The following is a 20,425-nucleotide window of genomic DNA, read 5'->3' as shown; positions in this document are numbered from 1 at the left end:
TAGCAAAACATCCCAAGGCGCTTCACAGGAGTGTTATCAAGCAAAATTTGACACTGAGCCACATAAGGAGATGTTAGGGCAGGTGACCAAAAGCTTGGCCAAAGAGGTAGGTTTTAAGGAGCGTCTTAAAGGAGGAGAGAGAGGTAGCGAGGCGGAGAGGTTTAGGGAGGGAATTCCCGAGCTTAGGATGAGAATTTTAAAATTGAGGCGCTGCCAGACTGGGAGCCAATGTAGGTCAGCGAGCACTGGGGTGATGGGTGAACTGGACTTTGACTCAAGGATGCAAACCCAGCACATTCCCAGTGGGGTGGGACTTCTGCACATATTCCATATTCAGCCATCACAGTGCAGCACATTAAACAATGTCACTCTCTGCACAATTATTTAATCTTTCTGCCCGCCTTAAGTTTCAATGTGTATGTGCAGCTTACTATCTGGCAATTTCAGCTTGGGACCAAAGTTTCAAGATAGCTGCAAACAACACCACATAATGTGAGGAAGTATATTAAAAAGGCTTAAATGAGAGCTATATTCTAAACAAATGCCGCAGTGAACTTTGCAATCAGGCCAGCCAAATCCACCCTATCCCTGAGTTGTTGGAACTTTCCTTAGTGGTTATATGGAAAACTGTATCTGTACAGGCATGTCAACTGTAACGAGAACACGGTAAAAAGCACAGGGGGCGATGTGCGACGACTATTTTAGGCACTGAAGAGGTAAAGAGGCGGCCAAGATGGGGTCTTAAGTTGAGCCGCTGGTTTAGCCCGCATTTAGCACAAGACGCCATATTGGTGAAGGAGTTGAAGCCAGCGCTAGGAACAGCCGCACAGAGGCTTGTAAAACAGTTGGTTGCCACTTAAAATGCCCGCGAGCGCTCATTAAAGAGGCTCATCAATTAGCCTGAAAATTGCATGTTAAACCTGGACTTTCAAACAGGCGTTCCTTATTAGCACATCACCCATTTAGCGCCTGTTTTCACCCTTTGGCCAAAATAACCCCCACAGTCTTGTAGAGGCAATTAGCCTGTATATTAAAGTCCGCACAACTATATGGACAAGAGTTCAGCATTTTTCACCAAAAGACCATTAGATTCTATAAATAACCATTCATTAATCTATAGTCTAATTGTATTCAATTAGCATTTCAGTATTTCTTTAACAGATTACTAGTGTTATTTTTAGTTTCCAGGAATATATGTCATTAGGTATAGAGGTAGAGCGAAGAAAAAGTGAAAAATAAAAGTTGGATCAGGAAAGCAAGGAATAAGGAAAGCCATTTAAATGGACACCTTCCATGTAAAACACACTCTGTCATGGATTCTATCCAACCAATCTAATCCCATGAGAGAAAGCATTGTCTAAATACTCCCTGGACCCCACAGGTAATCAAGGAAAACTCCATAATCTTCATCATTATCCACGTTCCCACTATTAAACCCCGACCAGGAGCCTCCTACAGGAAATCCTTGCCCTCGTCCTCTTTGTGCAACACAGGGTTAAAGGATCTCAGAGCCCATGTTTGTTCCAAATAATATAAGCATACTGGGCACTTCTAAAAAGTTGCAGAGGATATCCCCCATCTACTGGAATCTAATGTGTTTCAATTTTTGGCACTGAATAAAAAAAGCTCCACTAATTTGAAATTTCGTGATTCCCAGCATTGACTTTTAAACTGGGACAGATGTAGGTCACATACAATAGGGAGCAGGAAATGGCAGAAATGAACATCATTTAAATGTAAAATTCCATCATTGCTGACTGCCCCAATCAGTGTGCGACTTTGGAGATGTGCTGTTTGAACTCTCACAATACTCCTCCTGCCATGGAAATGCTGCTGGGCCATGAGAGAGTAGAAAACGGAACGGTAATTTATGGTGCACATTTTTTTTTATACAAAGTCTGATACCTTTTTTATGCCAATGTTACACCTGGTTTCGACAGGCAACGCAAAGTTGGTGCTCAAAGGAATGTTGCAAGTCTTTGCAGTTTCTGAAATACATTTATGAGGTCCGCATGGTCTGCTCCCTGCCTTCAGTGCCCTTTCATGCTTCTTAAAATATGCGCAGGGGTTAACTGGAGCAGGATGCACAATGGGCCTGCAATTAAAAGATTTGAAAATATCATATGGGGGTAGAAATTGGCCCAATTTTGGGAACCAACATCCTGCACCTGAAAGATGTGAGCGCCAAAATTGGGTGGGATTTTTTTAAAGGCATCCCTGGTGACCACCTAAAATAGGCATTAGGATCCTTGCTTGTCTCAATGAGGGGCCCAACTCCTGTTTTAGGCCCCCTTACAAAAACTGGTCTGCAATGAATTGCCGGGGGGGTGGGGGGGAGGGGGCGTGGGTAGATGGCAGCCAACAAAAAGTTTAGCTTATTTTTAAAATTCCAAAATAGCCGTGGAGCCAAGAGGAGCAAGTGCGTTCCCCCGACTCCACGGTTCTCGCAGACTGCCAGTGCGGAAAGCAGCTTGATATTTGTGCGGGTAAAATGGCGCGCTGCATGTGGCGTCACAACAGTCGCTTTCCCAAATGTAGCAAATGAGGCCCAACTTCAGACGGGTCTCGGGCCTCCCATATGAGCGCACACGCTCTGTGTGCACTGTTGATTAGATGTTCGAAAATGGGCCAATTTATCACCACCCCCCCCCCCCCCACCATGTATGTGTAAGTATTTTGTGGGTTTAGCACAAGAGATGCAAGCAACATGACACAAACATTTGCCAAATGAGGATCCTTTCCTTGTGCTTTTTATTCTATTCAGAAGGGAATCCCCACATTGCTTCTGAGGAAAGGCAAACAAATTCAGTGGTGTCCCAAAAGGTTTTTAAAATGAGTCCCAGATGTACAGGGCCATACGGAACAGGAAGGTGCAGGGCTTGATTCCTGGTCAGTGCTGCATCGGTTGATCTCACCCAAGGCAGCAGTGGGAGCAAATCTTGAAATAAATACATTTTAAAAGTGCCTAGATTGTTGGGAATACCAGTGGGTGAATTCTGAACATGTTCTCACGATATCCCCCTGTTTACTATCTTAGTTTTGTTAATCCATGGTTATAGTCTCCATTAAAATAGCAAGTAGAGGAATGTCACATGAATGTGTTAAGTGCTGTAATTCCTAGCCTCACATCTTGCTCTATTTTACATTTTATATACAATGACTCATAATTGGAATAAAGTGGCTAATAATTGGCATAAAACGTTCCAGTGAGAATAAGTGTAAACAAACAACATTCTACACCCAGATGTATAAATGAGATATATTATGTGAAAGGTGTGTACACCATTACAAGTAGAATTAAAAATACCACAGGTAAGTACTGATCCAGATATTTTTAGTAGTGCTAAAAGGTGCAAAAAAAATTCACAATGATGATACCAGGACTGAGAGGATATACTTATCAGGAAAGGCTCAACAGGCTGGGGTACTTTCATCCAGAAAAGAGAAGGCTGAGGGGTGACCTGGTACAGGTCTTTAAGATAATGAAAGCGTTTGATAGAACAGACATAGAGAAAATGTTTCCACTTGTGGGGGAGACCAAAACTAGAGGCCATCAATATTGGACATTCACTAATAAATCCAATAAGGAATTCAGAAGAAACATCTTTACCCAGAGAATGGTGAGAATGTGGAACACATTACCACAAGGAGTAGATGAGGCAAATATCATAGATGCATTTAAGGGGAAGCTAGATACGCACATGAGGGAGAAAGGAATAGAAGGATATGTTGATGGGGTGAGATGAAGAGGGGTGTGAGGAGGCTGGTGTGGAGCATAAACACCAACATAGAGCAGTTGGGTCGAATAGCCTGTTTCTGTGCTGTAGACTCAATGTAATTCTATGAAACCTCAACAAACATGTTCTAAAAATCTATATCTGCTTCAGCCCTTTTATCTATACACTCTGTGATTTCCTCAAAAATTAAATTAGTCAAGCATGACCTGCCCTTTACAAATCCATGCTAGCTGTCCCTGTTTAGGCTATGCTTTTCTAAGTTTTCACTAATTTAAACCTACATAGTTTTATAATGTTTCCTCCTTTTACATTCACATTTCTGCTGTTGTTTGCCTTTAGCAGCTGGCGTGACAGAATGGTTCAAAACACTGGCGTCTCCACATCCACAACCAATGGACTATCTTCCAGGAGGTGGACTTTGAAGGAAGGTATAGATCACCCATTTTGTTTTGAATTTTTGCTCCACTGGGATGAAGTATTCTCACTGCAAAACACTCCACCTACTCGCCTGGCCACGAACCAGCGTTGAGTACTCAAGTAATTATGGGCCAGCAGATAGTTGGGTTACAAAATAAACATACTGCCTTAACTGAGTGACAGAGAGTTCAGCAGTCTACTATTGGAGCCAGTAGGGTATTAATTCCTGTTCTTTGTTAGTCAGCATGAGTCTTGAATTGATGCTGAAATATCTTAGTGAGTTTAAAAAGCTTGCATAACCTATAAAATATATGCAATTGACCTAAACCTATAATAATTATATAATATAAAATGTTGCATTTATAATAAAATTAAAGCATTTTTGACTCATAACTATGAAACAACATAAAGTCATAAAATCATAGAATGATTACAGCACAGAAGAAGGCCATTTGGCCCGTCGAGCCCATGCTGGCTCTCAGCTAGTCCCACTCCCTTGCCCTTTCCCCATAGCCCTGCAAATTTCTTTCCTTCAGATCCAACTCCCTTTCGAAAGATAAGATTGAATCTGCCTCCACCATCCTTTCGGCAGTGCTTTCCAGATCTTAACCACTTGCTGCGTAAAAAAGTTTTTTCTTACATCGCCTTTGGTTCGTTTGCCAATCACCTTAAATCTGTGTCCTCTGGTTCGCAACCCTTCTGCCAATGGGAACAGTTTCTCTCTATCTACCCTGTCCAGACTCCTCATGATTTTGAACACCTTTATCAAATCTCCTCTCAATCGTCTCTGCTCCAAGGCGAACAACCCCAGCTTCTCCAGTCTATCAACGTAACTGAAGTCCCTCATTCCTGGAATCATTCTCATAAATCTTTTCTGCACCCTCTCTAAGGGTTTCACATCCTTCCTAAAGTGTGGTTCCCAGAATTGGACACAGTACTCCACTTGGGGCCGAACCAGTGTTTTATACAGGTTCATCATAATTTCCACACTTTTGTACTCTATACCTCTATTTATGAAGCCCAGGATCCCGTAAGCCTTTTTATCTGCTTTCTCAACCTGCCCTGCCACCTTCAACGATTTGTGCACAAATACCCCAAGGTTTCTCTGTTCGTGCACCCCCTTCAGGATTGTACCATTTAGTTTATATGTCCTCTCCTCATTCTTTCCACCAAAATGTATCACTTCACAGTTTTCTGCATTAAATTTCATCTGCCACGTGTCCATCCATTTCACCAGCCTGTCTCTGTCTTCCTCACTTTTCACTATACTTCCAAGTTTTGTGTCATCTACAAATTTTGAAATTGTGCCCTGTACACCCACGTCCAAGTCATTAATATATATCAAGAAAAGCAGTGGTCCTAGAACTGACCCCTGGGGAACGCCACTGTATAACCTTCCTTCAGTCCAAAAAACAACCGTTCACCACTACTCTCTGTTTCCTGTCACTTAGCCAATTCCGTATCCATGCTGCCACTGTCCCTTTTATTCCATGGGCTTCAACTTTGCTGGCAAGCCTATTATGTGGCACTTTGTCGAATGCCTTTTGGAAATCCATGTACACTACGTCAACTGCATTACCCATATCAACCCACTCTGCTATCTCATCAAAAAACTCGATCAAGTTGATTAAACATGATTTGCCTTTAACAAATCCATGCTGGCTTTCCTTAATTAATCCACACCTATCCAAGTGACTGTTAATTTTGTCCCTGATTACTGTTTCTAAAATCTTCCCCACTACCGAGGTTAAACTTACTGGCCTATAGTTGCTGGGTTTATCTTTACACCCTTTTTTGAACAATGGTGTAACATTTGCAATTCTCCAGTCCTCTGGCACCATGCCCATATCTATGGAGGATTGGAATATTATGGCCAGTACCTCTGCAATTTCCTCACTCAATTCCCTCAGCATCGTAGGATGCATCTCATCTGCTTCTGGTAATTTATCTACTTTAAGTACAGCCAGCCTTTCTTCTTTATCAATTTTTATCCTATCAAGTGTCTCCACTACCTCCTCCTTCACCATGTCTATGGCAGCATCCTCTTCCTTTGTGAAGACAGATGCAACGTACTCGTTTAGTACCTCAGCCATACCCTCTGCCTCCATGCATAGGTCTCCTTTTTGGACCCTAAATTGCTTTACTTGTCAGTAAAACCGAAGCCATCCTCTTTGGCATCTACCTGTACCTCATTCCTCTTGCCTGGTGTCCATCAAGTTCATGACTGCCACCACAGGCTTGACCTAGATGTATGGAGCCTTGACTATTCACTCAACCTCAAGCTGAACTTCTTCCTCCATGTTCAATCCGCTACCAAGGACACTTTGTTTCACCTCTGATAAAACTGCCTGCCTCTTCCCCTATCACCCCCCGTGCTGCTGACAAGATCCTTAACCATGCCTTTACCCCCTTGAAGCTCGACTTCTGCGATACTTGACTTGCAAACGTCCACCCTCCAAAAACTACAGCTTATCAAGAATGCTACAGCTCATGTCCCCACGCACACAAAGTCCTTCACCGCTCCCCCCATCCCCCTTCATATCCATCTTAATAAGCTCCACCAGTTTCCCATACCTCAGCAGATTGATTGCAAGATCATAGAATCATAGAATAGTACAGCACAGAAGGCGGCCATTCGGCTCATCGAGTCTGTGCCGGCTCTTTCGAAGAGCAATTCAGTTAGTCCCACTCCCCCGTACTTTCCCCATATCCCTGCAATTTTTCTCCTTCAAGAATTTATCCAATTCCCTTTTGAAGGCTACTATTGAATCTGTTTCCACCACCATATCAGGCAGTGCATTCCAAATCCTGCTTTTCACTCGGTGCGTAAAAAGTTTTTTCCTCAAGCCGCCTCTGGTTCTTTTGCCAATCACCTTAATCTGTGCCCTCTCGTTATCGACCCTTCAGCCATTGGAAACAGTTTCTCTTTATTTACTTTATCTAAACATTCATGATTTTAACCACCTCTATCAAATCTCCAGTCAGCCTTCTCTGCTCTAAGTAGAACAACCCTAGTTTCTCCAGTCTATCCATGTAACTGTAATCCCTCATGCCTGGAACCATTCTAACAAATTTCTTCTGTACCTCTCCAAAGCCTTCACACCCGTCTCCGCCCTGCCTCAGCTCATCCGCTGCTGAAACTCTCATCCATGCCTTTGTCACCTCTAGACTTGACTATTCCAACACACTCCTGGCCGGCCTCCCATGTTCCACCCTACATAAACTTGAAGTCATTCAAAACTCGGCTGCCCGAGTCCTAACTCATACTAAGTCCCGTTCACCCATCAGACCTGTGCCTACTGACTTACATTGGCTCCCGTTTAAACAATGCCTCGATTTCAAAATTCTCATCCTTGTTTTCAAATCCCTCCGTGGCCTCGCCCCTCCCTATCTCTGTAATCTCCTCCAGACCCACAACCCCCCGAGATATCTGCACTCCTCTAATTCTGCCCTCTTGAGCACCCCTGATTATAATCGCTCCACCATTGGTGGCCGTGCCTTCTGTTGCCTAGGCCCTAAGCTCTGGAATTCCCTGCCTAAACCTCTCCGCCTCGCTACCCCTCTTTCCTCCTTTAAGATGCTCCTTAAAACCTACCTCTTTGACCAAGCTTTGGTCACCTGCCCTAATTTCTCCTTATGTGGCTCGGTGTCAATTTTTTTGTCTTGTAATACTCCTGTGAAGCTCCTTGGGACGTTTTACTATGTTAAAGGCGCTATATAAATACAAGTTGTTGTTGTTGTTGTTGTCCTTTCTAAAGTGCGATGCCCAGAATTGGTCACAATACTCCAGCTGGGGCTGAACTAGTGTTTTATATTGGTTTAGGATAACTTCCTGGCTTTTGTACTCTATACCTCTATTATAAAGCCTTATTTACAAATCACCCCCACTTACAATTTACTCTAACCACCAGTCCCCATACGTAAGTCCCATTCCTTGCTCCTTCTAGTTCATCATCAGCATCTGTTCCTTCAGCCACCACACTCCATCTTCTGCATTTCCATCAATAATCTTTCAGCCTCGTTATTTCTCCAGTTGCTTTGAAAAGCCACCTCAAAAACCTTCGCCTTAAGCATACGTTTTGCTTTGCCCTAACTTTTGGATCCCTTTTCTGCCCTGATAAATGTCTAACTTTTTGTTCCTTCAGTCCTGTAAAATGCTCCGAGATATTGTTCTCTACATAAAAAGTGCGATAGAAAAGTAACTTGTATTCTCATACTGACCTTTCGCTGTGTCCTTAACCAAAATGGCATAAATGATTCTTGAAAGAAGATACTTATTCTAAATGTGATGAAATAATGTATCATTGTTTGCTTCTGTGAGCAAAAGCTCACTTAACCTTGCACCCCCTAAAAGCACATAGACTATTAAAGAGAAGCATGGAAAAAATGCAATCTGTGCGGTGCCCCGTTCTGACCCCGTCTGAACATTTCCCATCTCTCTTTTACAAGAATGGGCACTCTAGCTCCACCCAAAACGCACTTGTTGTAGACAGTATAACACAGCTACTGTCCTACAAGACAATCATTTACATATTTATTTGCATTTCATGTATTCCCACATGCTGTGATTTCTGCCAATAATTTATGACTGATTTGCACCCAGCCTGCCCTTCGGCATTTTTGTTTAATCTCTGCAACACAGATTTACAGCAACTTGTCATCAATAATACAAAAATGTGCATGCGAGTAACAAATTTCAGAGCATAAAATGTGGTCACGCAAAACTGTATTTTAGGCAACTGCACAGAGAATTTTCCCAATGCATCCCAATATACCGCCATTTATTTCAAGCATTCACTTCTTTCCCGTAAGTGACTTTTATTTATGTTGCTGCACCAGAAAAACTCTGAACAAGGCTCCAATTAAACATTCTTGCGCATGGCTTCAAAATATAACACTTGCATTGGCTGAAAGCTGTACTTTCAAACTCAAGTTCTGGATGATCAGAGCCGATTGATTGTACCCTTGAAAGATGCCCTCCAACAATTGGCAGATTGTTAACCAGTCTTGTAAGAATTATCAATAGCGGGAGAATAATCTGACCAGACAACCACTTCAAAAGTCAACAGAAACCTGGAGCCTCTCACAAGCCCAACAGGTTCTCATAAAGCAGAAAAGAAAAACAAGTTATTTATAACCTATTATAAATATGCCAATCATATATATTTAAAGTGTAATGAAACAGCAATAAAATACCTCCCCGTGTAATGTAACAGTAAATCGGCAGTTTGATTAAACACTTTTTAATCTAACTCTCCATATATATGTCCAGGTCCAATGCAGAGCTTAAAAGTGATGTAGCGCCTTCTTTTTAAATATCACCAATATATTGATGCCTTGCTTAACACTCAAGGGCATAAATATATGGTTATATTTCATAGAAAGGAGCTACATCACGACTCTTTTCAATCCCTCTGTGGATGATTCAAGGTATAATGTAAGTTGTAACAGTAATATTGATAGCCAGACGCATTTATTAGAATTCAGTCTGGTTACGCCCCCACTAGCTTAGAGTTCCAAACCTGTGGCCAGAAGGAAGTGTTCCGTTAGGATGATATGTGCACTCAAACTGCAATGGCCTGCAAAGCACCATGGGCACTGCTTCCCCATAGGTTGTTTGCGAAAGTGCTATCCCATTATCCCCCGCCCCCCCACAGCTACAGAAATCGATTGCCCAGGGTTGCTGTTAGGTCACGGAAATTGATAACCCTTACATGCTTCACTCATGTTAGTTTGCCTGTGTCTGCCAGATAGTGCAGTTTGTAAATTAAACCTCCAAAGGCAAATATATTGTAAGTATCTAGTTATCTCTCTGGTACTGAAATTGAACAATACAGGGATTATAGTGACAGAAATTACATTTTCTGTAATGGGGTTTAATAATATCACAAATCTCTCCCATAGGCTTCCTCCCCCCTCTCTAAATGAACAGGGTTTGTTAATGCAAGTGATGTCAACATTGAAGTCCAATTTAATCACTAAAATGGATTATGGTTGTAATCAAAGCTGTAAAATATTAATCTCTGACACTTATTGAAAGAACAAATACTGTTATCTGCTAACTGGCAACCCCGCAGAACATTGTGAACTAGTTCTGACTATTTTCTGCTTTTTCACATCAAAGAGAGTAGAATTTCCTACTACAAACATCCATCTAAAATATTTAGACAATTAATTAGATACAGTTAGTTTTAATGGCTATTGAATTTCGATACCCAGCAAAATGTCAGTGCTGTAAGTATATGAAGTCTGATTTACACTGTGCTGACATGCAGCAACAAATCAGCCTTGTTACCAGGTTTTATTGCGTGGCTCTACGTTTTGAACTGAAAGGGTTCGTTTTCTCTGTTGGGGGATGAATGGAAAAAAATATGCCATTTTAGAGTTTTGAACAGGTGGCTGTCAGCAGACCAAGCCACTGTGGAATGCACCCAATGTTAATCTGAAGTCAGGAAACCAAAACTACAAGAACTATCCACATGGTATCAGGAATGCAGGACTTCAGTTACATGGAGAGACTAGAGAACCTACCCTTGTGTGTTGTTAGTTGGTGTGCTTGCAGTAGGATGAGGGTGGGTGTAAGGGGTGGCTCGTGAGATGGGGGAAGTGATAAAGTAGATAGAGATGGTTGGGTGGAGGTTCCAGGTAAGTTGGTGTCCTGGGGATGTCTCTTCCGCCTATGGAAGGGAAGAGAACCTCCCTACATATGAAGGGAGTCATTGGAGAGCCTGGGTGCAACGGTCCGCCTCTGTGCCGTGATTGTCAGTGTTTACAGCACTTCAATGCTGTAGAACACTGACAGATCAACTGTCAAAATAAAATTGTGCATGGTCCCTTTAAGGAAAGCGGCAGATGACGCGTCTTCAAATGGCGTCATCAGACCCGCTTCCTGTTAATTGGCTGGTAAGCCCGCAGGGCCGGCTTAGCAAGGCCAATCAATGGAAAATCACGTCTGCAGAGTGGAGGCAGCTGGGGTGGGACTGGAACCTGGAAAACAGCTGACCCGCCCCCATCCTGCCTCCAGAATTAAATTTGCGGCCAAAGTGCAAATAAAATAATAACTATATTAAATAAGCCTCGCTTTATAGGAGTTAGGGGACTATAGGGAATTAGAACACTATTCTTTCTCGTATGGAACTTGGGTTTGAATCCTGTGTACACTCATATCTGAAAGTCTCTTCTCTCTAATGAATCCTAATCAACATGCGTTGGGCAGTCTTGGATCAGTTCCTGAAACAGTGCCCAGAATATGGCAGTGATCTTCAAGCTGAAAGACCAGAAGAATGGTTGATGTGGGATGTGAAAATGTCCTGACATGAAGATTAGGAATGAACCTTGAAATTATAGAACAGTTATCCCAATATTGTTAGTGTAGAAAATGCTCAAGATCATCAAACAGCATACAGGTCGTACAGAATAGAAGCACTGTTTTGGGGATAGTGAGTGAGCTGTTCTGTTCTGGAGCGCTTTGGGCTCCAAGGCTGCAGTTATGCTAGATTATGAAGCACAGCGAGGAAGACCAGAGTGACACGACAGCTGGGATTCACCGTCTCCCAGACTAGAGGGAGCTGTGCGCAAACACACACGCAGAGCTGCACTGTGGTGGTTATGTTTTTAATGTTTGTGAAAAATTGAGTGACAGCATTTGTTTTCTCATGACATTAAACGATGCAACACTCCATTTATAAAGTGACCAGGAAGCCTCACTCGGAATACTTTCTAAACCCAGTTTGAACTGGGTTAGAGACAGCTGTGAAGCTGTAGTGTGTGAGATTATCTCCCGGATCTGGTCACATACCACTTGACTTTAACACATTCAGGAATCAGATTGGAATCTGCCTTCTGAGTTAGCCTTACACTTTTGTGTGGATGAAACCGCTTTGTATCAATATGGAAGTGGCAGTATAGCTGCAGTCTTAGTTGTGAGGAAAGAATCATAGAACTGCTCCTGTTTTCATCAGAAGAAAAAGAAGATTGAAGGAGAATGTGATTCCGTGTTGAAGAAAGAAAAAAGAAAGACTTGCATTTATAGCGGTTTTTATGACTTCAGGACGTCCCACAGCGCTTTACAGCCAATGAAGTACCTCTGAAGTGTTGTCACTGTTGTAATGTAGGAAACACAGCAGCCAATTTGTGCACAGCAAGCTCCCACAAACAGCAATGTGATAATGGCCAGATAATCTGTTATAAAGATGTTGATTGAGGGATAAATATTGGCCAGGACACTGGGGAGCACTCCCCTGCTCTCCTTCGAAATAGTGCCATGGGATCTTTTATGTCCACCTGAGAGAACAGATGGTGCCTCGGTTTAACGTCTCATCTGAAAGTGCAGCGCTCCCTCAGTACTGCACTGGAGTGTCAGCCTAGATTTCTGTGCTCAAGTCTCTGGAGTGGGACTTGAGCCCACAACCTATTTACTCAGAGGCGAGAGCATTTATATAGCACCTTTTTGCATATTCAGGACATCTCAAAGTGCTTCACAGCCAATTAATTAATTTTGAAGTGTAGTCACTAGTGTTATGCAGGCAAACATAACAGCCAATTTGAACACTTGAGTCTGCTATCTGGCTACGGAAACGGGATTTAATTTCATAAGTACCAGGAGCCAGGCAGCGACTAGAATCCAAATGGAAAGAATAGTAGGTGTCAGTCTTAGCTCCCTGGTAGCACTCTCACCTCGGAGTCAGAAAGTCATAGGTTCAAGCCCCAATCCACGGACTCGAGCACATAAGCTCAGCTGACACTTCAGTGCAGTGCTGAGGGAGTGAGTGCTGCACTGTCGGAGGTGCCGTCTTTCAGATGACAGCATAGCTAAAACATGTGCAGTGTGGTTCCCCTGATGGCCGAGTAGATAATCAAACTTTCTGATGCAGAATCAAGTCATATAGACCAGCAGATGAATCAGATAAATCGGAAGATCCTGGGTTCAATCCTAATTTACGCTAAGTTAGCTGGCCTCAGCTAGGGCAGTAGGTACAGGGCTATGAATCCCTAGGCTAGAGAGGGGGGATAATATCAGCTCTGCTTCCCATCCCTGACTGCTGCACAGTGATCTTGTGTGGATATTGTGTGAGGACAGGGTCAGCTGTGGTCCCCTCCACACTCACATTTTTCTTTATGCCTCTGTGAAGCACTGTGGGATGTTTTTCTACTTTAAAGGTACTATATAAATACAAGTTCTTCTGGCTGAATAACTGATGGCACCTACTTGCACGTAAAGAATGGCTGCCTAGGTCAGGGGACCAAAGACTGAGGTACAGCTGGTGGCTAAAGGACAATGACCCAACAAGTGTTAGGAAAGGAGAGTGGGGTGGGGGGATGGGGATGCAAAATACTTTGGACCAAATATAACTTAACAGATGTAATGGAAATTGAATTAAGGACAAGGTTGGTGTTTTGCAACTTCTCTCTGAGTAAATTAGCTAAACCACTGCCATTGTGTGATGATGAGTTTAAACCTTGTTAAAGCCAACATTTAAAATGTGACAGTGACACTTTAAATTTAAAGAGCACATCTCACTTTTTTAAAGATCAGTGGCAAAGAGCTGAGAAAGATATCATTGTAATATCTTTTTGTTTCCTCGTATTTTTGTTTGCATATTTCTGTTCAAACACATAAGTGTTGATGACATCATCTGGGAATTTGCCTGAGCGTGAGGGAGCTGAATTAACACACAGTTGAAATGACAAGAACACTAAAGCACTCTGGGTTAATGACTGTATCTACTGATGGTAATTCAGTTCCCTCACACATGTCAAGCTCGGCACCAGTGACTGCTCCAAGCTATTTCCCTGATGATGCCATTGCCATTCAGTATTTAAACAGAATTATATATCTGGAGAGTATTTCTCTTGCCCAACAGATCAGAAAAAAAGTTCTTATAAAGTTACCATTGTTTGTCATTTTTCTTTGTAGTTACCGAAAGGGAGGCTCAATCAAATTACAGCAACAACAACAAATTGCATTTATATAGCACCTTTAGGGGGAAAATTCAGTTGGTTTGCGCCTCCCATTAGCGCCTTAAGAGGGCGCTAATGGGGCGCAAAGCAACTAGAGGCCGGGCGCGGTGATGTTTGCGCCACTCGCGAAATTAACTAGACATTTTGCGGTGGCGCTAAACACTACCGCCACGATCTTCTGCGCCAGCAGATTGTGACCTCAGTCGAGTGCGCAATGCCCCGGTAGCGCCCCAGACCGGATATTGAGTGGTGCCCCCTGCCGTACCGCCTGCCACTAGCAACGACAGGTTGAGGGGAGCATTTTGCAGTCAGAAAGGGACTGGGGGAGCGCTATTTAAAGGCGACCGCTTCCTGCCTTTTTTTTTGGTGACATTTTTGCACCACACATTCTGAGAGAGAGAGAGAGAGACTTCTGGAGAGATTCAACGCTGTGTGAAGGAGTTTTGAGTACTGAGCAGCACTATGCAGGTTTATTTTGATTTGCCCTTCCTTGCTTTGCCAGCGCTCTGAGGTAGCACCTCGCTCCTCGGCCTTTGCGCCTTAAGACAGGTGTGAAGCGCCTGATTTAGCACTCCAATCACCTCCAGGGACGATAAAAGCCAAGTTTGCCGTCGGAGGCGATAATTAGCGCCAGGCGCTAAACTTTGCGCACGGCCGATAATGGCGCCCCAAATGGGGCGATACCGAATTTTTCCCCCTTAATGTAGTAAAACGTCCCAAGGCGCTTCACAGGAGCGTCACAAAACAAAATTTGACACCGAGTCATATAACGAGATATTAGGGCAGGTGACCAAAAGCTTGGTTGAAGAGGTAGGCTTTAAGGAGCGTCTGAAAGGAGAGAGAGGTGGAGAGATGGAGAGGTTTGGGAGGGGATTCCAGAGCCACGGGCCTTGGCAGCTGAAGGCACAGCCACCAATGGTGGAGTGACTAAAATCGGAGATGCACAAGAGGCCAGAAATGGAGGAGTATTATATAGACATCTTAATTAAAATGTAATCAATTTTAACCTAGTCACATGGATTAAGAGGAAATAAAATCAAAATAGTCACTGGATTATCTAAACAGAGAACACCTTTCTTTTTCTGGGCGATTCCAAGGGAACACAAACAGCAGAGAGGTGTGTTGTCGTAATGCAGATCATTAGCAGTAATTTGCCAGAGGCTGCAATGCTGTTTGTATGTAAACTAAGTCAAACTACGTACCAGTTGTTCACTTGTAGAATAGTAAGCCCTGTATCTTGAGCCAGTTGCTTCTTCTGTTCTTCTGAAGGATAAGGATGCTGAAAGATGCCAAACCGAAGAGGCACAGTTAGGACAACACAATCAGGTAAAAGTACTTATAAGCACTGTGAAAATGCATTAAGTCGGAATGTGTTCATTAATTAATGTAAGTGAGCTGAGGTGCGGTATTCTCCTCAGCCTTAGTGGGATCTGAAATCATCTAATTAATGGCAGCAAATGGGAAGCCAATTATAAAGTTAAGTGAAGTGTAGAAACAGCTACATTAATTAAGATGCTTGCTGTACCTGCTCACTCAAGATTATTAGAACACTAGACAGGCAATTTGACAGAAGACCATAAAAATTAATTAGTACCTACTTGCCATTTTTCCTTCGGGTATGCGATATTATAAAATTCTAATTTTTGAAAATAACCACCAAACTGGGAATCTGAAGTCCAGTAATTGGAATTTTCTGATGACACCATTCTAAAAGTTTCCAAATAATAACAAAATTGATCCTAATTTCATGTAATAAAACCAGAACAGCTTTGAATATTACCTAATTCAATACATCAACAACAACAACTTGTATTTATATAATGCTTTTAAGGTAGTAAAATGTCCCAAGGCACTTCACAGAAGTGATTATCAAACAAAATTTGACACCGAGCCACATAAGGAGATAGTAGGGCAGATGACCAAAAGCTTGGTCAAACAGGTAGGTTTTACAGAGCATCTTAAAGGAGGAAAGAGAGGTAGAGAGACGGAGAGGGTTAGGGAGGGAATTCCAGAGTTTAAGGCCTTGGCAGCTGAAGGCACGGCCACCAATGGTGGAGCGATTAAAATCGGGGATGCTCAAGAGACCAGAATTAGAGGAGTGCAGATATCTCGGAGGATTGTGGAGCTGGAGGAAACTACGGAGATAGGGCAGGGCGAGGCCATGGAGGGATTTGAAAACAAGGATGAGAATTTTAAAATCGAGGCATTGCTTAACCGGAAGTCAATGTATGCCAGCGAACACAGTGGGTGATGGGTGAACAGGACTTGGTGCGAGTTAGGACACGGGCAGCCGAGTTTTGGATCACCTCAAGTTTACGTAGGGTAGAATGTGGGAGGCCAGCCAGGAGTGCATTGGATTAGTCAAGTCTAGAGGTAACAAAGGCATGGATGAGGGTTTCAGCAGCAGATGAGCTGAGGCAGGGCGGAGTCGGGCGATGTTACAGAGGTGGAAATAGGCGGTCTTAGCGATGGCGTGGATATGTGGTTGGAAGCTCATCTCAGGGTAAAATATGAAACCAAGGTTTTGAACAGTTTGGTTCAGCCTCAGACAGTTGCCAGGGAGAGGACTGGAGTCGGTGGCTAAGGAACAGAGTTAGTTGCCTGAGAAGAGTTGAATCTGATTTGAAGTGTGGAAAATTCTTGGTGCTACTTTATTATAATCTAATAGTAAAAACAACAAAAGCTTTCTGCCTTACTTTAGGGGGAATAAAAGCAGTTCGATAATAAAAACACATTAAGTTCTCGGATCACTAAAACAACATTCAAAAAAGCAGTCCTGCTGCATATTTCTTATTTTGACTTGAATAATTGATATGGTCTTTTTCATAGCTTCTGAATTGGAGAACATAATGCTGCTGTCAAACTGCACCTCCAGCCTGAGACTGGTAGGTGTAGAATGCATTGCATATCCCATAGACCAAAGTTATACTGCAGACTGCACGATGCTGGGTCTCGGCACCGAGCTCAGCGAGGAAGTGTCCAAGATGCGTGCCTTTGTGCGTGCATCGAGCTCGGCTCCCTGCCTGATCAATTATTAATGTTTTGAGAATGCAAGCGGGAAGTACACATTCTCATTCATTAGAAAGATTCTGCTTAAGATGATAAAGTATCCAGGCTGTTCAAACAGCCATGTGGACACTGTTCAAAAGCAGCTTTGCACTCGACCTGAGTTATACCACCCTCTGTGCAATAGGGAGCCAGATCACCACTCTTATTCCTGAGTTATACAGCCTAATTTGCACTGATGTCAAATGGAAATGGGCGTGTAACAGCAGCTGTAGATGACAATGTATGCAGAGTTGCTAGTCTTCATTCATTACGATGAGTGAACCACAGATTTATTTTGTTTTACCTTGAGAAACATTCCCTACTTAACATTCCCTTCAGTTACTTGCAAATCTCACAAAGATACAAATGTTATACCCAAGAAATAACTTGCACTGTCACTAGAACTCAGTTAAGTGCAATGACTCAACAGCAGAATTGTGGATTTTGACTAGTTTGAAAGAGCTATACAGCACTAAGGCAAAATACTGGTAGTTAAAAGTCTGTCACAGGTGGTGCTAGGGAATGGAGCAATTTAAGGTGATGAGCATCACACAAGAAGAGTATTGGAACAACATTACAACATACTCATTTAAGTCTCAGCTTTGGCTCAGTGATCCACGTATTTTTACCACTCCAGAGACTTGAGCACATAATCTAGGCCGACACTTCAGTGCAGTACTGAGGGAGTGCTGCACTGTTGGAGGTGCCGTCTTTTGGAATGAACATGAAACCCAGGCCCTGTCTGCCCTCTCAAATGGATGTAAAAGATCCCATGGCGCTATTCGAAGATCAGAGGAGTTCTCCTCGTGTCCTGGCCAATATTTATCCATTTAAATAAGCACAGGAGGGAGAAAGGAATAGAACGGTATGTTACATAGAAACATAGAAGATAGGAGCAGGAGTACGCCATTCGGCCCCTCGAGCCTGTTCTGCCATTTAATAGGATCATGGCTGATCATCCAAATTCAGTACCCTGTCCCTGCTTTCTCCCCATATCCCTTGATCCCTTTAGCCATAAGAAATATATCTAACTCCTTCTTGAATATATTTAATGAATTGGCCTCAACTGCCTTCTGTGGTAGAGAATTCCACAGGTTCACCACTCCCTGGGTGAAGAAATTTCTCCTCATCTCTGTCCTAAATGGCTTACTCCTTATCCTTAGACTGTGACCTATGGTTCTGGACTCCCCCGCCATCGGGAACATCCTTCCTGCATCTAGTCTGTCTAGTCCTGTTAGAATTTTATAAGTTTCAATGAGATTCCCTCTCATTCTTCTAAACTCTAGCGAATATAAGCCTAATCGACCCAATCTCTCTTCATACGTCATTCCTGCCATCCCAGGTATCAGTCTGGTGAATCTTCGCTGCACTCCCTCCATGGCAAGAACATCCTTCCTCAGATAAGGTGACCAAAACTGCACACAATACTCAAGGTGTGGTCTCACCAAGGCCCTGTACAACTGCAGCAAGACATCCTTGTTCCTGTACTCAAATCCTCTCGCTATGAAGGCCAACATACCATTTGCCTTCTTAACCACCTGCTGCACCTGCATGCTTACCTTCAGCGACTGGTGCACAAGGACACCCAGGTCTTGATGCACTTCCCCTTTTCCCAATCTATTGCCATTCAGATAATAATCTGTCTTCCTGTTTTTGCCATCCAAGTGGATAACCTCACATTTATCCACATTATACTGCATCTGCCATGCATCTGCCCAATCACCCAACCTGTCCAAATCATACTGGAGTTTCTCTGCATCCTCCTCACAGCACCCACACCCACCCAGCTTTGTGTCATCTGAAAGCTTGGAGATATTACATCTAGTTCCCTCGTCTAGATCATTAATATATATTGTGAATAGCTGGAGTCCTAGCACCAATTCCTATGGTACCCCACAAGTCACTGCCTGCCACTCGGAAAAAGACCTGTTTATTCCAACTCTTTGCTTCCTGTCTGCCAACCAGTTCTCTATCCAAGTCAGTACCTTACCCCCAATCCCATGCGCTTTAACTTTGCACTCCAATCTCTTATGTGGGACTTTATCGAAAGCCTTCTGAAAGTCCAAATACACCACATCCACTGGTTCTCCCTTATCTATTCTACCAGTTACATCCTCAAAAAATTCCAGTAGATTATTCAAGCATGATTTACCTTTTGTAAATCCATGTTGACTTTGTCTGATCCTGTCACTGTTTTCCAAGTGCTCTGCTATTACATCTTTTATAATGGACTCTAGCATTTTCCCCACTGCTGATGTCAGGCTTACCGGTCTATAATTCCCCATTTTCTCTCTACCCCCTTTTTTGAATAGTGGGGTAACATTAGCTACCCTCAAATCCATGGGAACTGTTCCAGAGTCTATAGAATTTTGGAAGATGACCAGCAATGCATCTACTATTTCTAGGGCCACTTCCTTAAGTACCCTAGGATGTAGATTATCAGGCCCTGGGGATTTATCGGCCTTCAATCCCGTCAATTTCCCTAACACCATTTCCCTACAAATACTGATTTCATTCAATTCCTCCCTCTCATTAGACCCTATGTTCCCTGACATCTCTGGGAGGTTATTTGTGTCCTTCTTTGTGAAGACAGAACCAAAGTATGTATTTAATTGGTCTGCCATTTCTTTGTTCCCCATTATAAATTCCCCTGATTCTGACTGCAAGGGACCTACGCTTGATTTCACCAATCTTTTTCTCTTCACATATCTATAGAAGCTTTTATAGTCAGTTTTTATGTTCCCTGCAAGCTCACTCTCATATTCTATTTTCCCCCTCTTAATTAATCCCTTTGTCCTCCTTTGCTGAATCCTAAACTGCTCCCAATCCTCAGGTTTGCTGCTTTTTCTGGCCAATGTATATGTTCTCTCCTTGGATCTTATGCTATCCCTAATTTCCCTTGTTAGCCACGGTTGAGTCACCTTTTTTGTTTTATTTTTATGCCAAACAGGGATGAACAAATTCTGTAGTTCATCCATGCGATCTTTAAATGTTTGCCATTGCCTATCCACCGTCAACCCTTTAAGTAACGCTCCCCAATCCATCCAAGCCAACTCGCGCCTCATACCATCGTAGTTTCCTAGTCTCTGAGTCAACTACAGGAAGCTCTTTTTTATCTGGCACCGATGGGACCGGCGTGGTGTCGGTTTATTAAAAAGTCCGGATTACAGAGAGGTATAGTGAAAGGTACGAGAGCCCCGTACACAGCAACATATCCAGGCTTCCCTGTTGCTTAGCAACAGGTGCAGGAACCCCGGCCACAA

General features: G+C 43.0%; 1 protein-coding gene across 4 annotated transcripts in view; it reads right to left on the bottom strand.

Moving 5' to 3' along the window:
- LOC147121399 (homeobox protein Meis1) overlaps positions 1 to 20,425 on the bottom strand; it is a 345,102-nt gene that overhangs the window by 161,781 nt on the left and 162,896 nt on the right. For all 4 annotated transcript variants that reach the window (XM_085981619.1, XM_085981618.1, XM_085981616.1 and 1 more), the window contains exon 9: positions 15,317 to 15,393. In XM_085981619.1, the coding sequence (XP_085837745.1) occupies positions 15,317 to 15,393 (77 nt within the window). The remainder of the gene's footprint in view (positions 1 to 15,316; positions 15,394 to 20,425) is intronic.

This window comes from Somniosus microcephalus, chromosome 3 (assembly GCF_052327205.1).
Source record: "Somniosus microcephalus isolate GS21.2 chromosome 3, FLI_Smic_1.0, whole genome shotgun sequence".
Taxonomy (NCBI): Eukaryota; Metazoa; Chordata; class Chondrichthyes; order Squaliformes; family Somniosidae; genus Somniosus; species Somniosus microcephalus.
This window is presented reverse-complemented; position numbering and strand designations above follow the sequence as displayed.